This window comes from Oryzias latipes, chromosome 5 (genome assembly GCF_002234675.1).
Source record: "Oryzias latipes chromosome 5, ASM223467v1".
NCBI classification, from domain to species: Eukaryota; Metazoa; Chordata; class Actinopteri; order Beloniformes; family Adrianichthyidae; genus Oryzias; species Oryzias latipes.
In genome coordinates, this window is record NC_019863.2 from 31,781,773 (window position 1) to 31,803,198 (window position 21,426).

The 21,426-nt window shown below is 40.4% G+C and overlaps 1 protein-coding gene across 1 annotated transcript in view; it reads right to left on the reverse strand.

Annotated features, from left to right (window-relative positions):
* LOC101166218 (immunoglobulin superfamily member 21) overlaps window positions 1-17,313 on the reverse strand; it is a gene marked incomplete in the record, with an annotated part of 226,269 nt that extends 208,956 nt beyond the window's left edge. The window contains 1 exon segment of the mRNA XM_023955299.1: window positions 16,884-17,313. Coding sequence (XP_023811067.1) covers window positions 16,884-17,022 — 139 coding nt within the window.
* Between the last annotated feature and the right edge of the window lie 4,113 nt (window positions 17,314-21,426).

Here is a 21,426-nt window from a genome sequence, read left to right on the forward strand (position 1 = left end):
CATTTCTTACAGTAATGATGCTCCAACATAAAAAAAGGTCTTGGAAACCATCACTCACAGACAGGGGCCTGTATTAAAGAGCGTGTCATTAATAAAACATCCTGCAACGCTGAGCATCTCTGTTCCTGTTGTGGACCGCCGGAGGACGGCTGGACAGAAACCCACTCTGTGACGGGGGGCTGATTTCCACAGAGGACGCACGTTTTCCTGACACAATGCAACACTGTCGGGTAGAAATTCTCAATCTTTAATTTTATGTTTAAAGTATTAAGTCTTGCTTTGTTTTGCAGGATGGTAGCACTGAATCTTACCTATTTTCTTGTTTGCAAAAAATATTAATAATAGTTAAATTGCTTAAAGGGGAAACTACACAGCATTTCACTCATTAACCTTGATTAAAAAAATGAATAAGAACCTCAAAAAGCAAAGCTCCTGAAGTCATAGTTGTTTTAATAAAACACGGAAAAGTAGAAGTAAAGTCGGTGCATCTACTTCTCTCTCCATAATTACAACCCACTTCATTTTTTTTCTTTCATCCCATCACCACTTGTGTCCTCAACAGCCTCTCGGCTTTTAATCTACTGCAGGATTTATCCATCCTTCCCGAGCCGTGAAAGCTCGCTTTGGTCACATCGTGTAATCCTGTTCACCTCTGATCACGCCTTTTAGAAATTTGCAGAACAGGAACGATAAGAATGTTGTTTTGACAAACATTACAAACTCCTGAAGAATTCAGCAGAACTCTCGTCCAAGGAAAACGTCATGAATGAGGAAATAAAAAACTGACTGAGTCCTTTTGGTTTTTTTTTCTCTAAACTGGGGATTCATGAAGACTGAAAAGAAAAAAAATGTTGGTTTGTTTTGAAGAGGTTCAAACCACCTATTAGAGTATTTTTAACATTTTAGTCATTGCGATGATAAATCATATTACAACGCTCACTAAGCATTTTGCATAAGCTTGAAGACGCCGATCATCTTTAGATCGATTTGCAAAAGTGGTCTTTTAATTACGATGATGCCGTTTTTAGCCAAAATGAAAAACCTGTGTTGTTTTCTAGAGACATAGTTTCTGCAGAGCGGCAGGAGTTCATCAGACATTTGCCTCTGAGTTGTGGGCGGGACGATTGGCACGAGTGAGCCTGCTCCTCTGTTGACACTCTCTCTAGCTTACAGCTCCTCACAACTTCAACCTCCTACACCAGTTCAACAAAAATGTTGAGGGATGTCATATCGATCCAGCCGCCCAGTTTAGATCCAGTTTCCAGCTCGGATGAGGGAGACGCTTGGTCATCTATTTGTCTGCAGGTGGACGCATCAGAATGGGGCGGAGCTGGGAGCTTGTGCCGGTTCTAGCACTCACGTCACCGCCACGCCCTTTTTTCAAAACCGTTTTTTCCTGTCCTCCTGATTCACAATGATTTGAATAAAGAAATACTCCAAAATGCAGTTTTAATCCTAATTTTCTTTCTATACGTCCAGCATCAGAAAAAAGAACATTTCAAAAACCCAACATGCATCAGAGTGGGTGTGCCTGAATCTTTGAACATAACAGTTCTGGTTTCATGCCTTTTACCCACTCTGTGTGGGTATTTTTGTTTGCGTTTATTTTTTATTTTTTTGTGATTAATTTGTGATCCTTTGTTCCATTTTCACGTAAGTTTCTTTCCTGTTTCTGGGTTCTCACCTGCTTACCTGACGGTGACATCTGACTTTTAACTAGTTACCAACTGCAGCTTTTTTTAATATCAAAAAAGCTCTTTTGTCACTTAGATCAGAACATGGCGTTTATTAAAAGTGGTGTAAAAATGCCGCCCAATGCTACGATGTGTCTTTTAATTCTTTGAGCCAAACAGAAGTTTACTTCATAAACTGCAGTTTTTTTCTCAGTAATATCAACAGACCTTCTCACAAAGGTCTCGTTGTCTGTGGAGAGCAGGATTTAAAATAGTAAACGTGGATTCAGCAACACCCAGTATTCTTCAGGTCTCTAGCTGCTGTTATTTTTACTTCATGTCTCATGAGTTCCTGATCGTAAACAAAAGAATACGAGTTTTGTGACAAATCTCTGTATGGATTAATCTCTCCATCAGCTGGTGTTTTCTCTCGTGGGCGGAGCTTCAACAACAGGATTAATATCAAAAGCTATGTCGCCTCAGATGGCAAGATTTAAAAATACGAGCTATGCATAACCCAAATCTAAAAATGGCTCGATTCCGCCGGCTTTTCATTCTGTGATTATTTTCCTGAACGCTCACGGCTTTAAGTGCGGCTCAGTCAGAGGGAAGCGCGGGAATAGGGGATGGAAAAATGTCTTGGAGGAGAGTGACAGATGTGGAAAAAATCCTTTCAATTCGGAAAATCTCAATGGGGCTGCAAAGACAGGAGAAGGGGATCGCGTATAAAAAAATATAATGACACTTCATTTTCTGTAATTGATGGAAGAAAAAAAGAAAAAGAACGGAGCTCTGTAGTGTCATGCTCTTTGTTTTCAGAATGAAAAAAGCGGATGCATGTAGAGCTGCTTTTTAATTGCATAACATCTGCTTTGCTTCTGCGGCATCAGGTGTTCAGCAGCTGATATCGCAGACATTTAACCCAATCTTTGTGCAGTCAAGCTGAGCCGAATTTTTTCCCATTTCTGCTGCCGTACGTGTTAAAGATTGAGGCCAGGCACTCGTATTATTTATTGGGTGTGGGATTGCATGAAATGGCAAACAAAACTGATAATATACTCTACTGAATTTGCAATTGCAAAGCATCCCAACGCTGACATTTCCCTTCCCTCAGTGTTAGTAGGACATGATGGAGGTCTCACTATCCTGCAGACTGTGGCCCAATGTGCAGCCAGCTGTGACGAGAACTAATGTGAGCTTTCTCTTACATTTGATTCCCCTTAGAAGAGACAGTCACAAGAGGAGACTGAGCAGAGAGGCTGAGTAAATCAAACTGCTGAAATGACAGGAAAGCAATTCACTTCCAACTTCGCTGGCCCATTCACCGAGCAGGTGCCTCCAAAACATTTACCATCCGATGTAAAACACTTTTTGCAAGCTCGACAAGTTCACTCCATATAGAAAACAAAGACATTAGCGTCATTTCCCTGCACATTTATTCAAGTTTGGATTCAACTCTTCAGGCCTCTGATATTAAAACATCAAATCAGAAGCAAACATTTTGTTTTGTCCCTGAAAATCCACGCCTTTTAATGTAAACACACATGTTCAGATGTGAACGCTGTGGCTAAACAAAACGTTTTATGAAAACCCTCCTCTTTTGTCCTTTTTTAGAGCTTGGAAGTTTTCTAAAAAAGCTTTTCTTGACTTTTCTGTTATTAGCATAAGAGAATGGATGACAGTGAATGTGTAGAAAGTCCTCATAAAAAATACATTGCTGCATTATACAACTGGAAGCCCAGGATTTACACTGTCAGTCTCTCCCAGCCGTATAGGATCAAAACCTTTTCATTCTAAAGATCCATGTGTCGCTGCTGACTTTGCATACAGCGGAGCTTTGTAAGCAGCAAATGCCGTTTTTTACACCTTAACTTTTACAACTGAAAGCCGTTTTAAGGCTCTGAAGACCAGTAATAGCACTGCAATGGAAAAAAAATGTATATATGGATAAACATTGGGATGGTTTTAATATTTAAACTTATTATTTACTGACTATTTGATTATAGACTTTATTTGTGGAACATCTTTAATCAACAAAACACAAGGGGCTGGAAATAGAAGACAAATCAACACTGATTTAAACGATAAGCGTTTATGAAACACGATAGAGTAGAATCAACAATAAAATATAAACTTAAAACGCTTTCATTCATACTGGTACCGGTCTGATGGACAGCTGGTATCGGGTCGCAGAGAACATAAAATAAAACAATTTATTCTCCGTTCTGATTCTTTTTTCTTTCTTTTTTAACTTGTTCTGTCCAACAGCTGAGCAAACAGATTAGAGCTGAAGGCTTTTTGTGTTGGACAGGTTTTACTATCACAAAAAGAGGTTATGTAACTTCTGAAAACCAAAGTGTAGATTTGTATTAACCCCTTTTTGTTTTGATTATTTTTTATTTATTTGTTACATTTAGTGTGTGTGGGGAGGGAGAGGGGGGGTGGAAGAGAATAAAAGGAAGAGCGGTGGAGAAAGTGGGGGATACAAGCACTGATTTGAATAAGATATTATTTTAAGCTGTAACAATTATACCAGATCTGCTGGAAAGACAAATATTACATCAAAGGTGAAATTCTGACACAAAGATGAGTGGAAGACATCTGTCCATCAATACACTGTGGGTTAGGAAGGGGGGATGAAGCAGACAGGGGGCAGTGTGGCAGTGTGCATGTGCACGTGCACGTGATGGTGGAGATACATGCATGCTGCCAGAGTGAACCGTGTGTTCAAAAGAGGAACCAGATCCTCCCCAACCCCGGCCAGCCAGACCATGGGAGGGTCAGGCCACCCCCCCCCCACCAGGCCAGGAGCACCCCCGGCATCAAGTTTTATTTTAAAAAACTCCTGGATTCTCTCCACCACATTCGAAGCGGCTGCTCTGACCGCTAAACTGAAACCGCCAAGCTAGCAAAGTCAACAAAAAACATACGGATTTGGCAGAAAAGAGGAAACTCAAGAAATAAAAGAAAATCTGCATTTAAGAGACAAAAACAAAAGTCTTTACTCCAAATGTGGATCTATTGTGACAGTTGTTCCCACAGAACATAATATAAATGCAGAAAATTCATCATATAAACTTCATACTACATACTATATATATATATATTTATTTATTTATATACCTCTCTAATATCTGTTCTGACAGCTGCTTTTTCTTCAGCATATGTAACCCTTGTGCTATCCTTTCAGCGTTGGGAGTTGGGTCATCTAGACCCACTAGACAGTGCTCTGAACCTTTTTTCTTCAATGATTTGTGATCTTCACTGGTGTCCATGGATTACATGAAATCTTTCCACCTTTATCCACCTTTGTCATGGTGGGGAGAACACGTCAATGGAAGGGGGGGTCATCTAAGATAGCTAAAGGGTTAAACTCATAGTTTCAGTTTCCGTCCTTGCGTTTCTTTTTTCTCCTTTTTTCATGTTCTGTTTGTGATGTTTTAGCTCTTTTTTTTAAATGTATTTTCAGTTATTTGTTGCAGCTCATTAAACTAACTTTTTTAGGCCAACTAGTTTCTGGTTTTCTGCCCACGGGTCCATCAAGCCCTAAACTCTGACAGTGGAGGTGATGAATGTCTCAAGTAGAAGTAAAGTACAGAGCTGATGATACTAAAAACCATCATGATTTACTGATTCTGCGGGAATAGAAAAAAAACTGCTGCATAGTCTTTTCTATACATCAGTGGCATTAAAGCTAAAGTTGGCCCATACTTAAAAATGCGTTTAAGTTTGTCTTTTGTTATTAACAATCTTTGAATTTCTGCCCTTTTTCCATAATTAAGTATATCTTTATCACAAAAATCATAGAGTTCAATCTTAATGGATTAAATGTCAAAAACTATGAATTTCTAAAATGACAGGATGCATTTTAGCTTCAATACAGTTTCAAGCTAGTTTGGACTAATTATTGTCACATAAAGAAAAACATTTTCATTTAGCACTTAGGCGCTAAAGTAAAAGGAACAATCTGAAGGTCTTCGAAGCAAGTCTCTCATGATTTTTATACAAGTTTTTGTGTTTTTGAGCTACTAAATAGGGAAAAGTCAAGTTTTTAATGGCAAACTTTCTAAAGGTCTGAAGACCTTGAAGAACAGAAGCTGCACTCTGCAGTAATGCAGCAAATGTGAAGTAAAGGTGAAGCATCGGCGCTCGTAAATTTAAGCAGAATTTTATGTCTCAACAGAGAAAAAGCTGGAACTCCCACCTCCTCCTCTGATGAATCACTTTCTTCCATGATCATTCTTCCAAGCATAACATCAACAGCAACCAAAGCGCCGGGTCATTACCGCTGCGTCCTGACAATACTTCCCGCCACCTTCCAGAGAGCTGCAGACCAGCATCCGCCGCGCTCCCCAGTAAAGTCAAATGAATACTGACAGTTTTATAAAGCAGGAATAAATTACATCATCTCAATTTTCCTTTCATATAAACATTTAGAGGGATCAAACTCGCAAAACATGAGCGTAATCATTTCAGAGATGAAACCGCCGCACAATATCGTCTTTGAAACACAATAATTACATAAAGCCGGCGATGATGCCGGCGTCACTACAATGGCTGATGTTGGTGTCATTCATGTGGAGTTCAGGAGATTCAATTCTCAGAACTTGCATGATAAGTTTTGCAGTGGATCAAAGGTTTCCAGATAGTCTTATCAGAAATGACAGATGTCAGAGGAAGACAGGAACGCCGTTCTGCTGATACCGGCTCCCATGACTGCGACATTTTCACCATATTTTTGATGTCAGACAACCCAAGCCTTCTCTCTGAGCTTGGCAGCGGAGTTTCAGGAAAGATCATTTAGACAAAGTTGGCACGCAAGGAAGGAGAAAAAAATCTTTTGTCTTAAAAACAACAAACAACAAAGCCCCAAACGATCCACCCGTGTTTCCGTTTTACGGGATCAGCCTGAGTGACGCCGGTCTGCAGATTACGGCCTCCCTCCTCGTCTTCCTGCGTTCCCACTGACTCCTTTTTCTGCAGCTTATTGGCATTTTTTTTACAGCTTAGCTTTGCTGTAATCAGCAATTTCATTGAGGGCTTGCAGCAGGAGAAAAAATATTTATAGAAGACAAAAACCTACACATTGAAATTGACATGTCCCTTATTCAGAATCTGTTCTTTAAAACGAGATAAATGTAAGTAAATTCAACCTAACATGGAGGAAATAGATATTCTTACAACTTTAAAGTGGCAGACTTCAGCTAATATTATTGATAATGATTATTACTACCATAAGAAAACAATTTCTCCATGTTTGATTTGGAAAAAACAAAAAAACGGTATGGCAGCTGCTGAAATGCGAATAGGCTGTCTATAGCACAGAAAATCCCAAAGTAGCAAATCAATACTTATCTAAACAAAGATGTAAAAAAAAAAGGAAATTATAAACTAAATTGTTTTTCTACCTGGCAATGGCCAGACAAACTGAATGATTTTAGTTGACCTAAAGAAAGTCATGAAAGCCCACAACCTTAAAAAAACACTGAAGCAAACAAGGACGAACGCCAATATAAAAGGTGTTTCTGGTGTTTTTAACATGTTCTTGTGGCGTTTTTCTGTTGATGGAGGTCATTTGTAAAGAAAATTTAAAAAAATGCATCTGTACTTATTTCTTTATTCAAATTGTTGGGAATCAGCAGCAGACGAAAAAATGCAGTTTGTAAAAGATTGTATTTGTGACGACATAAAAATCAATGGGAGGGGCCGCAAGCTTCCTGCTCCGCCCCTTTCTGATGCATCCACCTGCAGACAAATGGATCCATGAACGTCTTTGTTTTCCTCGCCTGAGCTGGAATCTGGATCTAAACTGGATGGCTCTGATGGCCATTTTTGTTGCACCAGTAACGTTAGGTTGGGGGTGTGGGGGGCTGTAAGCCAGCGGGGACAGTGTGTAAACAGAGAGCTCTCAGCAATGGTGAGGGGAAGAGGGGATGGGGCTGTTCCACAGCAATGGTCACGCCTTAATTTGAAGGTGCCCACAACTATGTCCTAGAAAACAGCACCGTTCTCTTTTTTATTTTGGGTTAAAACGGCATAATCCTGATTATAGGACTAAAATAGATCAGATGATGATCAGAGTGGATCTTTGATCAAATATTGAGCAGCAGCAGGCCATCGACAAACATGTGAAGACATGGCATATGTATATCAAAGTACATACTGTGTAACTTTAAACCATCCAGGACTGAAGAATTCTGCATTTTTAGGGCCTAAAAGAAACAAACCACCAGCTGTGCACGACACAATCTGGTGTTGGAACGCCAACATAACATGGAATCATACTTAGCGGTGTGTCACACAGATAAGAACACGGCGAGTGAAGGCACAGCTGGCGATGCCAAGACCCAAACAAAAGTTCAGCTTACATTACAGGTGAAATCCCAGAGCTTTCTGCCGCTCAAAGCCGGATGCTAAATCCTTTGGACTCAGCTTGCAGGTCTGTTAGTTAGATTTTTGTGCACCATTGTTTGTTCATTACAGCCCATCCGTTGTGGTAACAAGTTCACCGGAGGCTGCGGTGCAGCATCTATCGCTCATCTGAGAAAGATGCTATTTTTGATAAATGACATCCCGACATGTCAAAGCTTTCAATTGAAATATATCAGATTCGACTATTTTTCCCCTTGTTTAAATAAGCATAAGCTTACATAAATTACAACGGTATTTCTTGATAAAGAGAGCACTTCTGACAGGATACATTTAATTTAACCATTGTCCCCGGTGACCCATTTTATCTCCGACTTGGTGTAATTTATTCCCCGTGCATGTCTTGCCGACTCCCCTCATTTTTTCAAGATAACCTTGACATACTGTACATACTGTGATACAAAAAGATTTTTTCTCTTTTTATGTTTTTCAAGCAGAGGTCACTGTGACTTTGAGTAATATCGTTTTCGTCAGGTCCTCCAAGAAAACTCCAAGAAAAAGAAAAAAGCGTTGCCAGGCTGTGAGACACGGAGTTTGTGGAAGCTGGAGCTTCATTCTAATGAAGCTTGCATACATAGATAAATGTCACGTATTATATACCAAGCAGTTCACACAGTTTGTACTTTGTACAGTAATGCGGGACACAGTGGCAGTTGTTGTTACTCAGCAGCCATGTTTTACAGGATAAGCAAACTTGCATAATCCATATTAACAGCAAGTGGAAAGCAGAGAATAAAGCAAAACTGCTGATAAAGCCTGTCAGGACGTCCCTGCATATGCCGCCTGCTACTTTCTGAAAAATTATCTCCAAGCTCTCCATGTTGAAATAAGAATAATAGAAAAATGGGATAACGCTTCAGTTGAGGAAACATTTTGAGCTAAAATAATACTCCAACAACCGCTCAATGCTGATGGCCAAAATGAGAATGAAAAACGAGTCTGTGTTTCTTTTTTGGGGGGGCTGAGCAGAGCTTTTCTCCTGTTTTTGGTCTGAGAACCAGCAGCTGCTGTGGGAATCACACTTAGCCGCCTCAAACTCCCACACAAGCCAGCCTACATCCACATCTCCTCATCCAGAAGAGAGGCTGAGAAGCTGTTTGAACGTCTCTCCTGAAGCATTTTGATGCTTTTCTTAATCACAAACAATACTGCTTAAATGAAGAACAGCGAGATGCTGAGTGGAATTGACTTTTGCTACACCTTTCGCAGGCTGGATGTGAAAACCAAAATACAATCCTCTCTTTGCATTTTCATTTTAATTATGACTCAGAATAAGTGGTTTTTAAGTAGAAAATGAAAACTATTTTGAAGGATGGATTTTTAATTTTATTTTTGAATCATTTGATGACGTTACATTGTGAAAATGAAAAAGTATTTCTGTTCATCCATTTTAATAAATTTGACATTTCTAACTGAATTTTGCTACACATATACTAAACAACCTTTTTGAAAATGAAATGTCAAATACCATTTTCTTTGTCATTTTAATTGACAGAATGAGCGGTGTTGAAGGCGAAAAAGAAAAAGCAGTTTGAGTCAACAAACGCAGCTTCATTTTGAAAATGAAAAAGCATTTCTGGTATTGACTTTAATTTTTTCATTCAGCTTTGGCTTCTGCCTCAGAAGACGTTCCACTGAAGGCAGTAAAGTGTGGACTGACAGAACAAACAGCTGTACTTTTCACTGCTGTACCTTCAAAACACAAAATCTGTACTTTAAATATCCTATTTTGATTATTCTTTTATCTATTATTGTGTGTCCTTGTGGGTTCTTGCATTTTACTGCCCTGTGCGAGGCTGCTTGCGGACCACCCGTGGCGTTATTGTTGGGGTCATTGGGGTTATTGCCCCTGCCATTTAAACAAAGACGTTGAATCTTGAATGGAAATATTAGTCAAAACAAAACTTTCTAGTAACTTTTCAGGAAGATCTAACAACTTGCATAATAAATCTTGAATGTTCTGATGAACTTGAGCTTGTTATTTTATGCAATATCTAATGATGCATCTTTTTTTTAAATTCTTTTTTAAGCAGAAGTTTTAGTTGTGATAGTGAGAGGTCTTTTTTTAGGAAACACAACAGATTTGTCTGAATTTTCTTGTTTGACTATTATTTTGGTCTCATTTTGTCTCAGCTGCCTGCACGTTTATGATTAGACACAGTATTTAAGGACCACCTTTTCTGTGCCTCATTCCTCGCCCTTCCTGGTTTTGGTTTCGTGTTTTTTCCACCATGTGCTAAAAAAGTCTTGGGATTCACCTCAGCTGGTGATTCTTCATCGCCTGCTAACCTGTCTTAGAGCTGGCAAAACTAGAACGTTTTATTTGAATCATAAAATTTAAATATTATGTATAAGACAAATGTATGTGAAACCTTTTAATTACTGTACTTTAGGATGAATATGGTTTAGAAATATAGATAATTGGACTTTAGTACTAAAATTGGAAATTTTGGAGAGCTAAAGTTCATATAGTTTTAGGATATAAAACTATTTTGAGCAATAAATGCTTATTATTGGACATATAATAAGCTAAATATGAGTGTTTGTAGTTAACTTTAAGGTTTAATTATCGTTTTGGGAAGGACATCACAGGGTATTAAGAAATCTGACCACGACACATTCTGCTAGCTCTTTTGGCAGATTTATTTCACTTCTAATGTGGGAAAAACATGTTATTTTAGAGGTTTTTAACTTTTTAAAGCTGGACAATAGTTGCAGTGGACCTCTGGCACATTCCATCCATCTATTCAATCATTTTGAATCCTTATGGCTGCTTCAAACCCAGGTGAGGGGTGCCAGTCTTGTCTCTGGTTGGCAGTTTTCTTAAGTCAAAAATCAATCAAATGGCAAACAGCCCGAGAAACCTGGATAATAACTAAAATTTAAAAATAAACAAAACAGCAAAGCAAATGCTCTTTTTCAATGATTTATAAGAACTTATATTCATATTTATGAACAACAAAACAGAAAGTTTCTTCTCTAAACACTCTTGACCTTAACCCAGAGGGCAAAGTTGTGTGTTTGCAAAAACTCTGCTAAATCTAAAGACTTTGCTCCAATCTATCAGTTAATCAATTTCTGGCCTGCTTTCCTCCTGATCTACCAACACGGCGGGAAAAGCTGAGTGGAACTAACAGTCCTCAGCAGATTCCTTCAGCTTTCACTTCTGGGAGCTGCTGCAGCCTTTTAGTGTTCCAGTCCACATTAAACCTCCTTTATTTCTTTTCTATCGTTGGATCCTGCATGCACACACCGTTTGTAGGAATAAAATAAACCTCTGGCTTGAAGTCCTGCAGGTGCTAAACGAAACCACAAAGACGACTTCAGGTCCTTGTGGTTTTTCTTTGAAATGTATTTCAGTTTTTGCACCACAGGCTTCGTGTGCAAAGCTGCCTGAAAGACTCCAACAAAAGCTGTCATTTCTAGGTCACCATCATGTTTGAAGTTTTGATGTGACTCTTTTATTACCTTAAATGAGATTTCAGGGTAAAACAGGCCTGGACAAAAGAGAGGAGAAAACAGAAAAGAAGAAACCCTCTTATTTTAATCCTTGATGATCAGTGAAGGAGAGGATTGCTTCTCCCAACGATTGTGTGTACTGTAAATACTATTTATACCAGTCAAAGGTTCCATTTTTCCTTTTAATGAAGGTTTGGGGATGGTTCTGTTCAGAACACCCTCAGCTCTGTTGTGGGAGGAGCTCAGACTTACTCAGAGGTGTCATTCACCTGAGCAGGTTCCTCTGCAGGTCATGACATCCCTGAACCCTGGGATCTCTGCTAATAGATGCTCGGACAACCACCCACGCCGCCTGCAGGACAGCCTCCTCCTCCTCCTCTTTCTGCTCGGCTTTTCACAGAAGCTGTGACATCACAGGGTCAGAACGCCGTCTAACCAACGTGTGCCAAATGGAAGCGAGGAAAAACGTTGCCATCCCAGGTTTTGTCCATCATAACACTTATTTGAAAAACTCCAATCTATTAAGCGTAACTCTGTAAGACCTTCCTCTTTTATCCCTTCTATAGAGCAGGAATGTAAAACTGTAATCTACAAGAAAGCCATGCTTAGGTCGCCGTCTTTTCTTGAATTATTAGGTTGCAATGACTTTGTTTTGTATCGAATGACGACTCTTTGTATCTGAGATGGCAGAGGAATACATAATGATGTTTGTGTAATAGCAGGACACTTTCTGCTGTAAAGAATTGTAGGATTTTGTGTTTGGATGCTTAGCCTTTGTGAACAAAAACACACAGCCAACACAACTTGGTACATTTGTCAAAAGCCTTTTTTCTTGGTGGAAAGAGTCTTTAATTTTGTTGCACTTTTACAGAATCACCATAGATGCTCAAACTGCAACTTTTGAGGAAGGCTGTAAACAGCAGCATTGACAGACAACTGCAGATAAAAATGGCTTCTGGATCTGCGGATAATCACTTTATGTAATTGCTGAGGGCTGCAGCCTGATGCGCAGAGGGGTTATTGTTAGAACCAACAGCCATATTCCAGCCCATATCTCTTCCTCCATCCTCCGAGTCCAAAGCAGCCAGCAGTGGCAGACAGCCACATTGCCCATGAAATATGACACAGATCTAGTGTCTGTTTATTCTGTCAACACCGCTATTATAAACCATCTGCAAACCAACCTACAGCTCTGCAGTGTGAGGCCAAACATCTCACAAGCCATGGCTCAGCAGATTGGAGCTCAAAGAAACTCACTTTTCATTCGAATGACATTTTTAAACCTGATCCGAAATGAAAACGTGTTTAGAGATTTGAGCAAATATTCTGCCTCCAGAGATAAGTTAAAATAATGAACTAAAGGAAAGTGTTTTAAAAGCAGCAATCTGAATAAATTCATTCAATTTCCTAATCAGTATAGTCTAGGATATTTATTTCTATTTAATCTCTTAAAGAAATCTTTGAAGTTCAGTGAACCAAGATCTCATAAAGGCTTCCTTTCCTTGTAAATGAGATAAATAGGAGGGATTTTTATATGTGCTGCTAAAATCTGTACAACTAAGAAATATTCCAAGAAAACGGGCTTTTCAGCAGATAAACATTTGACTTTCAATAAATTCCCAATTTCCTTCAAAGGTTTTTCACTGTCTTAAAGATAAAAGGCCTACATTCCTTTTTTTTAGTTTTTTACTAAGTATATTTGGTTATAAGTATAGCACATATGACCATGTACGTGTAGTTTAATTATACTAACTGAATAATTAGACTAAAGTGGAACATATAAAGTTTATGATATATAAAGTAAACTTCAACTGCCGCCTCACTTCTCAGATTAGATTAGACTAAGTATACCTCTAGTTCACTTAAATAGAGTACGTTTTATTCGTACCCACAAAAATGGCATTTTTTTAATGCTCCAAATGGTTGAAAGTGAGCAATATTTTAACTCTTTCAATTATTTAAATAGAACAGCTCAAAACATCCATCACTTTTCACTAAAAATGTACAATTACTGCATGAAGATGTTGAAAAATGATTTAATTTAAAAAAAATCATAAATAAATAAAAAAGGTAGATTGACTTTTTTCATATTTTGCAGACTTTTCCACATGAAGAAGTCACTTTAAAGTCTGCGTGACTTTCAGAATTTCAGATCAATGTTTAACCTGGACGCGCCGTGTTGCTCAGAATGCCAATACAACTGAATCCCTAAGTGGTTTGAGTCCATAACGTTGTTTTGGCCCTTTTGACAGTTTCCTCAAAACTCTCAGACTCAGCACAGACCGGCCCGTTTCTGCCGTGGCGAATGGCGGGAAGCAATTTTCTCAAGCTCCTGGTCCCACTTTGACCAGAAGACGCCACAAAAGACGTCTGTCATTTTCAAACAGCTGCTGTTAAGCGGAAAAATTTTCTGTCAGCAAAAAACTGCATTAGAAAAATAACACTGAGTCCACTGAAACTTTGATTTATTGGGAAATAGACCCTGAATTGATCTGAGATGCTATGGTTTCTACTGTCTTTCAAAATGCACTGAAGTGAGAAAACTCAAGAACTAATCATAAAAAGCTTCGACTGAATAAAAATGAAAATGAGGTTCAGTCTGAGGAAGAGGTCGTCTCATTGGAGCTCCACAAAATCAATTCTTCTCCTCACACAGAAGATGCGGACAAAGATAGAACAAATGTATAAATGAATAATGTACATAATGTATAATGTAGGTCTATACTCTTCACCACGCTTGACTCCGAAACGATTCTGCTCCAGAAAGTACACAGATACATGTATATGTCTTTCAAAAAAGTAATGTTTGACACGTTTATGAAGATTCCTGACAACAGAACTGGCAGCGCGTGACTGCTTCACTGTTTCTAACATTGTTGGGCACAACTGTGTAGAATCTGAGCAGGGCTAAATGCTGAATCTTCTCTGGCAGCTTGGGCAAATGTGTCTCGTTTTAAGAAAAATGTCTAATTTTCTCACTGGGAAAAATCAAAATGTTATCAGGAAAGTTTTTCAACAACCAAATAATCTTTGTTTGAGAAAACTTTTCTTTTTTGAAATAATAATTCTTGGTCGACCACTTTCCTGTCCGGGTGGGAGTTTCAGACTAAATTCTAATGTTTTTGCAGCAAGAGACAGAATGGTCATGCGGTGCAAGGCAGTTCTCACCACATGCATCCCAAAAAATGACACTAATTAGGGAAATTCTTGTTATTTTAAGAAGTAAAATGTCCAATCCTTAGAGGAACAGTCGCAGTCAGCTTCAGGGTCGATTTTAAGATCCTTTTATTAGAAAATAAATGTCTTGATGAAAATTGGACCTTCATTGTTAGTTTATGACCCTCTTCTCAGGTCCAAGTCTGCTGGTGGTCCCAAGGACTGTTTTCTCTGTCTGGTACTTCGTGTGTTGGGAGGCTTTTATTATGGGTACTATGGGTACTTTTTATCACTCATTTATTGTATGTAAAGCACTGCTCAGGGTTTGATTCCCAGGGTGGGCAAGAAGCTTCATCCAGACCTTTAATGCTTTACTGCCTAGATGTAGCCACAAGGAAGCCCAGGTCTGGTTCTCCCTGTGCCAGTCCCCAGCCCGGTGACAATACAGGGCTGTGTTAGGAAGGGTGTTCTTCATCTCTGCCAGACCACCTATATGAATCAGTGTAAGATGATTCGCTGTGGGGACCTCTGATGGGATGTGCCAATGAAAAACCACTTTGAGGTGTTCTGGAACAGGAAACGTGTTCTATAAATAAAGTTGAATTTTTGAGACTCGTGCAAGTTTCTCCTCCTGTCAAAGCCCATGAATGTTAAAACTATGCGAGACCGGCTCTTTGTCTGCATGCGACTCTTTAAAGCAAAAGCCAAAGAGGGGTTTGCTCTCTTAAAGCCGACTTGTGTGTGAAACTCCAGTAAACATGGAGAGGAGCCAGCGCCTCCTCAGAAGGAGCCCATGTCAGAGGCAGTAATGGCTCGTGGCCTGAAACTGGCAGCATCCAACTAGCTTCATCTTAAAGTGAGGAGCTCCGCCGCTCTTCAAAAAGGCCTCTAACGCGACTTGATGGGAAAATTAAGAATGCATGACATTCTGAGACTGAGAGTGGAGTCATTGACAGCGGCTCTTCACAAACTCCAGCTGAAGACACGCACTTTGGAAAATGAGACATCTGAATCCAGTTTAAGCCAGTCCTTGAAGAGACAAGTAAACATGAGCAGACTCATTTTTACAGCGATTGGCATACATGCTTTTACATTTAGATCTAATGAGCCTACACAGAGAAGGCTCGGAATCTGAGCTAGCAAGTCTGCAGAGGCATCTTTTCTTATAACATTATGATTCAGCCAAAGATGCTGCTTTCCTGGCTGGGTCAGTGAAGGTCACAAGCACTTGAACACCTCATCCAGCACAGGTTACCTGGTTATCATTCTAATAGAAGTGTTCTCTGCTGTTCCAGGAGTCTCTCACACCCCCCCCCCCCCCCAATATCAGTATGAGTGCGTGAGAGAGAGAGAGGTCCTGCAGACTCCTGAAGAGCACAAACGGATGAATGTCAGCATGCAGGGATGGGATTCTGCCATCAGAACAACAGGTCTGGGAGGCGGTGTCACACAGAACGCACTGATTTAAGCGGGCTTAGCAAAGCCTGATGGAGCAGCCTCCTGCATTCATCCAGAAGCAGCAGATCAGGCGGAGGAAGCCCGATCTCCTCATTGTTCACAAAGCAGCCTTTGTGCGCTGATTGGAATCAATGACTTCACCAAATGAGACCACCGCTGATTTTAATCCTCCATCCGCGCGCGCGTCGGCGGAGGACAAAAGCGCGCGACACTGATGTGCCCCCACCGTCACGCAGCGGGAATCTGCAGGAGAGGGGGGGGGCACTTTGATGTTCATGAAGGAAGCGACTTATCAGCTGAACTCAGAGACTCGATCTGATGCGCGGAGGACGGAGCGCGCGGCGCCGCCGCATCCACTTGCGCGGGGCTCAGAACTGTCACGCGTGATGCTCGTGATCCAGCAGGCGTATTCAGACTTAGCAGAAGTGGGCCATCATGTCCTCACGCGGGCTTTTTGACTCCAACTTGATTCACGGAAGCGCCGCTCCGCGCGGGCGCCATCCTGACACTTGGATGGCGCAGAGGAGGAAAGTTGGCACAAGCACGCGCGCCGCGGCTGTCCTGTTAATGCCCACTTCACGGCTTTTATTCACTGTCACCCACCAACACCCCCCCCCCCCCTCCATTTCACAGGTGGCGCGTACGTTTGTCAGGACTTCACGCAGGTGATACGACCGCGTCAGAAAGGACGCGCGGGCGCAGACTTACCGACGGCGAAATCCAGCAGATCCGCGCACAGGAGCAAGCACAACGAGAAGACGGTCATCTTTCCCTTATTTGGCAGTAAATCCCAAACTCCATTTGCGTTCACAGGCTCCCCAGCGCCAGACGGTGTAATCCCCACCATTCCAGAGGCGCGCGGACGGAGGGTGCCCCCAAACTATTCATCACGCACTTCAAGTCCAGGAGGAGAAACCGGGAGAAGTTGACCGGGAAGGAGGCGCCGAGAGCGGCGGATGCGGAGCATCCAAATATGGATGCGCGTCAGGAAGAAGCTGGAACCTTTTCTTTCTTCTTTCTTTCCCTCTTTTCCCGGTTCCCTCCCACAGTTTGGAACAATAGCGAGCCGCACCAAAGCAAGAAGCGACGGGCTCTGCAGAAACGGATCGGTTCGGATGGAAACGTCTCTCTCTCTCTCCCTCCCCGTTCCTCCTCCCTCACCCTCACCCCCACCCTACCCGACAGACGCACTGTTATTCCTGATAACACTTTTATGTCACACTATTTTCCTTAATCCTTCCTGGACTCAGACAATCAATCCCATGTTTTTTTCTGTTTTTTTTCTTTTTGTCCACTTGTGTAAAACAATAACTCACTAAATACATTTATATCCTCATACTTCTATTTAAACCCCATCTATAACAGGGAAATGCAACCTGCCTGCACTCTTAAAACACCCAATTCTTAGGCTATACTGTATGTTGGGACATATTTTTGGGTTACTTTTTGGAGCAATACTCATTTTTGGGTTATGGTGGTTTCATTTGAAGTCAATTCATGATTTTTGTTTTTGTGTTTTTTTTTTTTTTTTTTTTGTTTTGTACTAGATTAAAAGTAACCTAGTAAAAAGTTAGTCCCTTGTTAACCTCAGAGGATAAAAAAAACATCCCAACCTGGGTGATTTGTAGTACGGAGTTTTATTTTGGTTAGATTTTTTTAATGGGCATGAGAAGCAAAAATTAACAGAAGAAATGAAAAGGAACTACCGTTTTCATGATCTTAAATGCGCGGCCATTGAAAGCGCGCTAAACCAGATCGAACTTTGACCATTCAGGGACTCCGATTTGGTAGTGATGTGTGGGTAGCGTCCTTTTTAGTTCGCCAAAGTGCCAACTGTTTAAAAATTGATCATGGAGGAAAAATGAATGTGTTCCCATATGAGACCAAGCCTGTCATTTATTGGAATAGAGCTGTGAATGAAAAGGTCTGTTGAAGTGCAGTCCCTGACTTTTCAGTTCAGACTATTGGTAATAAAGGAAGACACCCACCAGATCAACCTTCAAAAAGATGCATTTTTTTGAATATAGCCATTGGTTTTCCATTTTCTGCTAAGCTGACTGCATATATTACAACCATATACCGGTATTGATTCATGTAGCACTGAACCGGGAAGACCTTTACTAATACATGAGCTTCAGGAAAGCAGTTTTCTTGAAGACAGCAGCTTGGTGGTCCACACGCTTTTGCTAACCTTTGCCACACAACGCAGCAACAAACTCGGTAATGATTTGAACAAGACAATTAAAATGAATAGGAAAAAGTGCCCTTGATATACTCACTCTAGCTTCTATAAGTCTGTGTAATTGCTGCGGCAGTAATTCTCTCACGATGCTGCCCTTCACTCCTGTCAGGGTGAAGAGGATGCTTTCTTGGTTAAGGCCTGCAGTACTAATGCCCTATTCCAAGTCTCTAGAGGGCAGTGTCAACAACAATTTATTAGGGTAACAGAGCTGAACATGTTGCAGCCCATATGGTATCCAAACCATTAGCCAAAAGGAGGGGGGGGGGTCCATGGAAACCTTTCACTTTTTAAATCAAGAAGGTAACTTTTTTCTTTGAAACGCTAAAATATTGTTCATACCCAGCTAACGTTTGTCTTTTCAAACTGATACATTTATTTCAAAGGTGAAGCAAGACAGTTCAACGCTTCATCTGATCTTCCAAAGTCTCATGAGAGACCAACAGTTCTCTACAAAGTTCCTCCAGATGTTTGACGTTTGTGAACCATCTGCTCTGCCAACAAGACGTCCTTGTTAATGTCAGGACTTTCACTGGGTCATGGCAGCATCTTGGTTGTGCTGGTTCAGTTATTCTTTAGCAGGCTGATGGACCACTTGGTTAGATATCCAACAAAATCTTCTATTTGTTGGTTTACATTTGACGCTGAAGATGAAGGAAAGCGAGAGATGTGGTTGACAACGTTAGCCCAAAGGCTCAACCTCCAGCAAAACATTATTTTGCTAAATATTGCAAGAAAGTGTCAAACTTAGAATGATACTATAGGGAAAAAAGGAGGTAGAAGATTACTGAGAACACATTATTGTACTTTTCTATCTAGATTGATAAATAAAAAGGCAACACAGCTCTACCTGAATAGAAACTTTAGTACACTTTTGAGAAGATGTAACGACTTGTTGAAAGACAAAAGATCTTGAGGCCTTTGATCTTAAAAACATTTCAAGTCATATCTCTAATGAAACTACTTTTTTATTTACGATTTACATAAATATTTTTGACAGCTACCCTAAAATGTGTCATTCTAGTCTTGAAAGTCTAGAAATAACGATAGTCTAAGAAAAAAAAGTAAGCATGTATATTTATATAAATATCTTTAAAAATAGGAAACTTTAACAATTCACGCTTATTTTAAAACAATTTTTACAATAACCATGAATGTTTAAAGTTAATTTTAAGAATCTTTTTTTTCTTAGACTTTGCAGTTTACTTTAAGAAATCTCACCAGGAGAAACTATGCTGGTTCTATTGGCAGATTCTCTTCTCTTATATTAAGAGAAGTTATCTTGAAGAACAGATTTGTAATGTATTTTAAGAAAGTAGATTTCTGTAGCATACAAGAGAAGGAAAGCTAAATGTAATGACATAAAATGAAACAATAAGAATAAAGTATTTTTGACAGAACAGGGCAACATTGTAGGTTTGGACTTGGAAACACAAACAGGTGGTGAGTCATGTGATTTTTTTCCATGGTACGACTTCCACCTGCAGGGCAGCTAAAAGCCGTTTTCCCCTCTTTGGTTCAGACTCAGTTCTACAGGAAATTGCTTCTTTTAGATCTCAGACCTGCTGAATTTGTGAACCACTAGTCGATCTGACATGAAAAGGTCAAGGCCTTTACCTGTCCAGGGTGTACCCCCCCTTCGCCCAACAGTAGCCAAGTTAGGCTCTGGCAGCCCCGTGATAAAGCGGATTAAAACAATGAGTGGATTTTGATTCTTTTGCCAAATACATTTGAAACAATGTGATGATTTCATTGTTGGTCATCAGTCTCACAAGCTTATCCACCAGCATGTCGCTGTCAGCTGATTGCTGTGGGTGTGGTCTGCTAGACAAACCTGTGGTTTCAGGAGCATCCCAAGTGGGTGGTTGTAGGGACGCCCCCTCATCTCGGTTTACGAGAAAGGGCGTGGTGGGTTTGGATCCATCGGACTCGGGTTTTTTTCCTGCAGGACACGCCCACAGCTATTTGCTGGTGAGTTTGGGTCTGCTCCAGTCACCGTATTATCCAACCGTGTGCATGTAGGTTAATTCAGTCCAGCCTTTGTTTGACATGAAAATTGTTTCTCAGATTTTTTTTACAGAAGTCAGTTGTTGGAGAAACCAGCCCAAGTCAAATCTATATTTGCTCTACACAAATACAACAATGCTATAATGAACTGTGGTGCTAATGAGTGTGTTAAAGTCTGTATTAAGTATCAGCAGGTTTGCATCAGTCAAACACTCATCATGTCCTGGATCCACATGGACATCCAGCAAAGACTTAGACAGATCCCTCCCTCTGTCAGCTTTGAGGATTTAGTTCGTTTTTTTTTTTCTTGTGTTTTTTGGTCAATCCTGTCGTGTTGTCCAGATAATGTTTAGTTTTTTTGTCTCTGCTCTTCCTCATGTAGCAAAACCCTTGTGCTATCCTAAGCACTTTAACATTGGGAGTTGGGTCATCTAGACCCACTAGACAATGCGCTGAACCTTTTTTCTTCGATGATTTGTGATCTTCACTGGTGTCCATGGATTACATGAAATCTTTCCACCTTTATCCACCTTTGTCATGGTAGGAATAACACGTCAATGTGAGGATCGGGTCATCTGGACCCCATAGCACAAGGGATAAGCACACCAGGGAGAAGCTGATACCCAAATCTGTTTCCTTAAATCTATTTAAGTTTATAGTTTTCTTTCAGAACCGTTTTTTCCAATTTTTTTTTTCATGTTTCAGGCTTTAGTTTTTTTCCAAATTTGAGTTTCTTTTATCCAGTCTGTTGATTTATCTCCTGCATCTGAGTCTTATTCAATCACCATCCCTGACACTCTGGAGGTTCTTGACTCAGCGTAATGAATAAAAAGTAACCTGCTTTGGCTTTAACCACTTTAAGACCTCCCCAGTCTCTTGAGGCAAGGTCTGGAGCAGTTCCTCAACAAAAAAAGTGTGACGATCGCAGCGCGGCACTCACCAGAGCCCGGCGCGGCGTCCACCAGAGCCCGGCGCGGCGTCCACCAGAGCCGGACGAAAATGGGT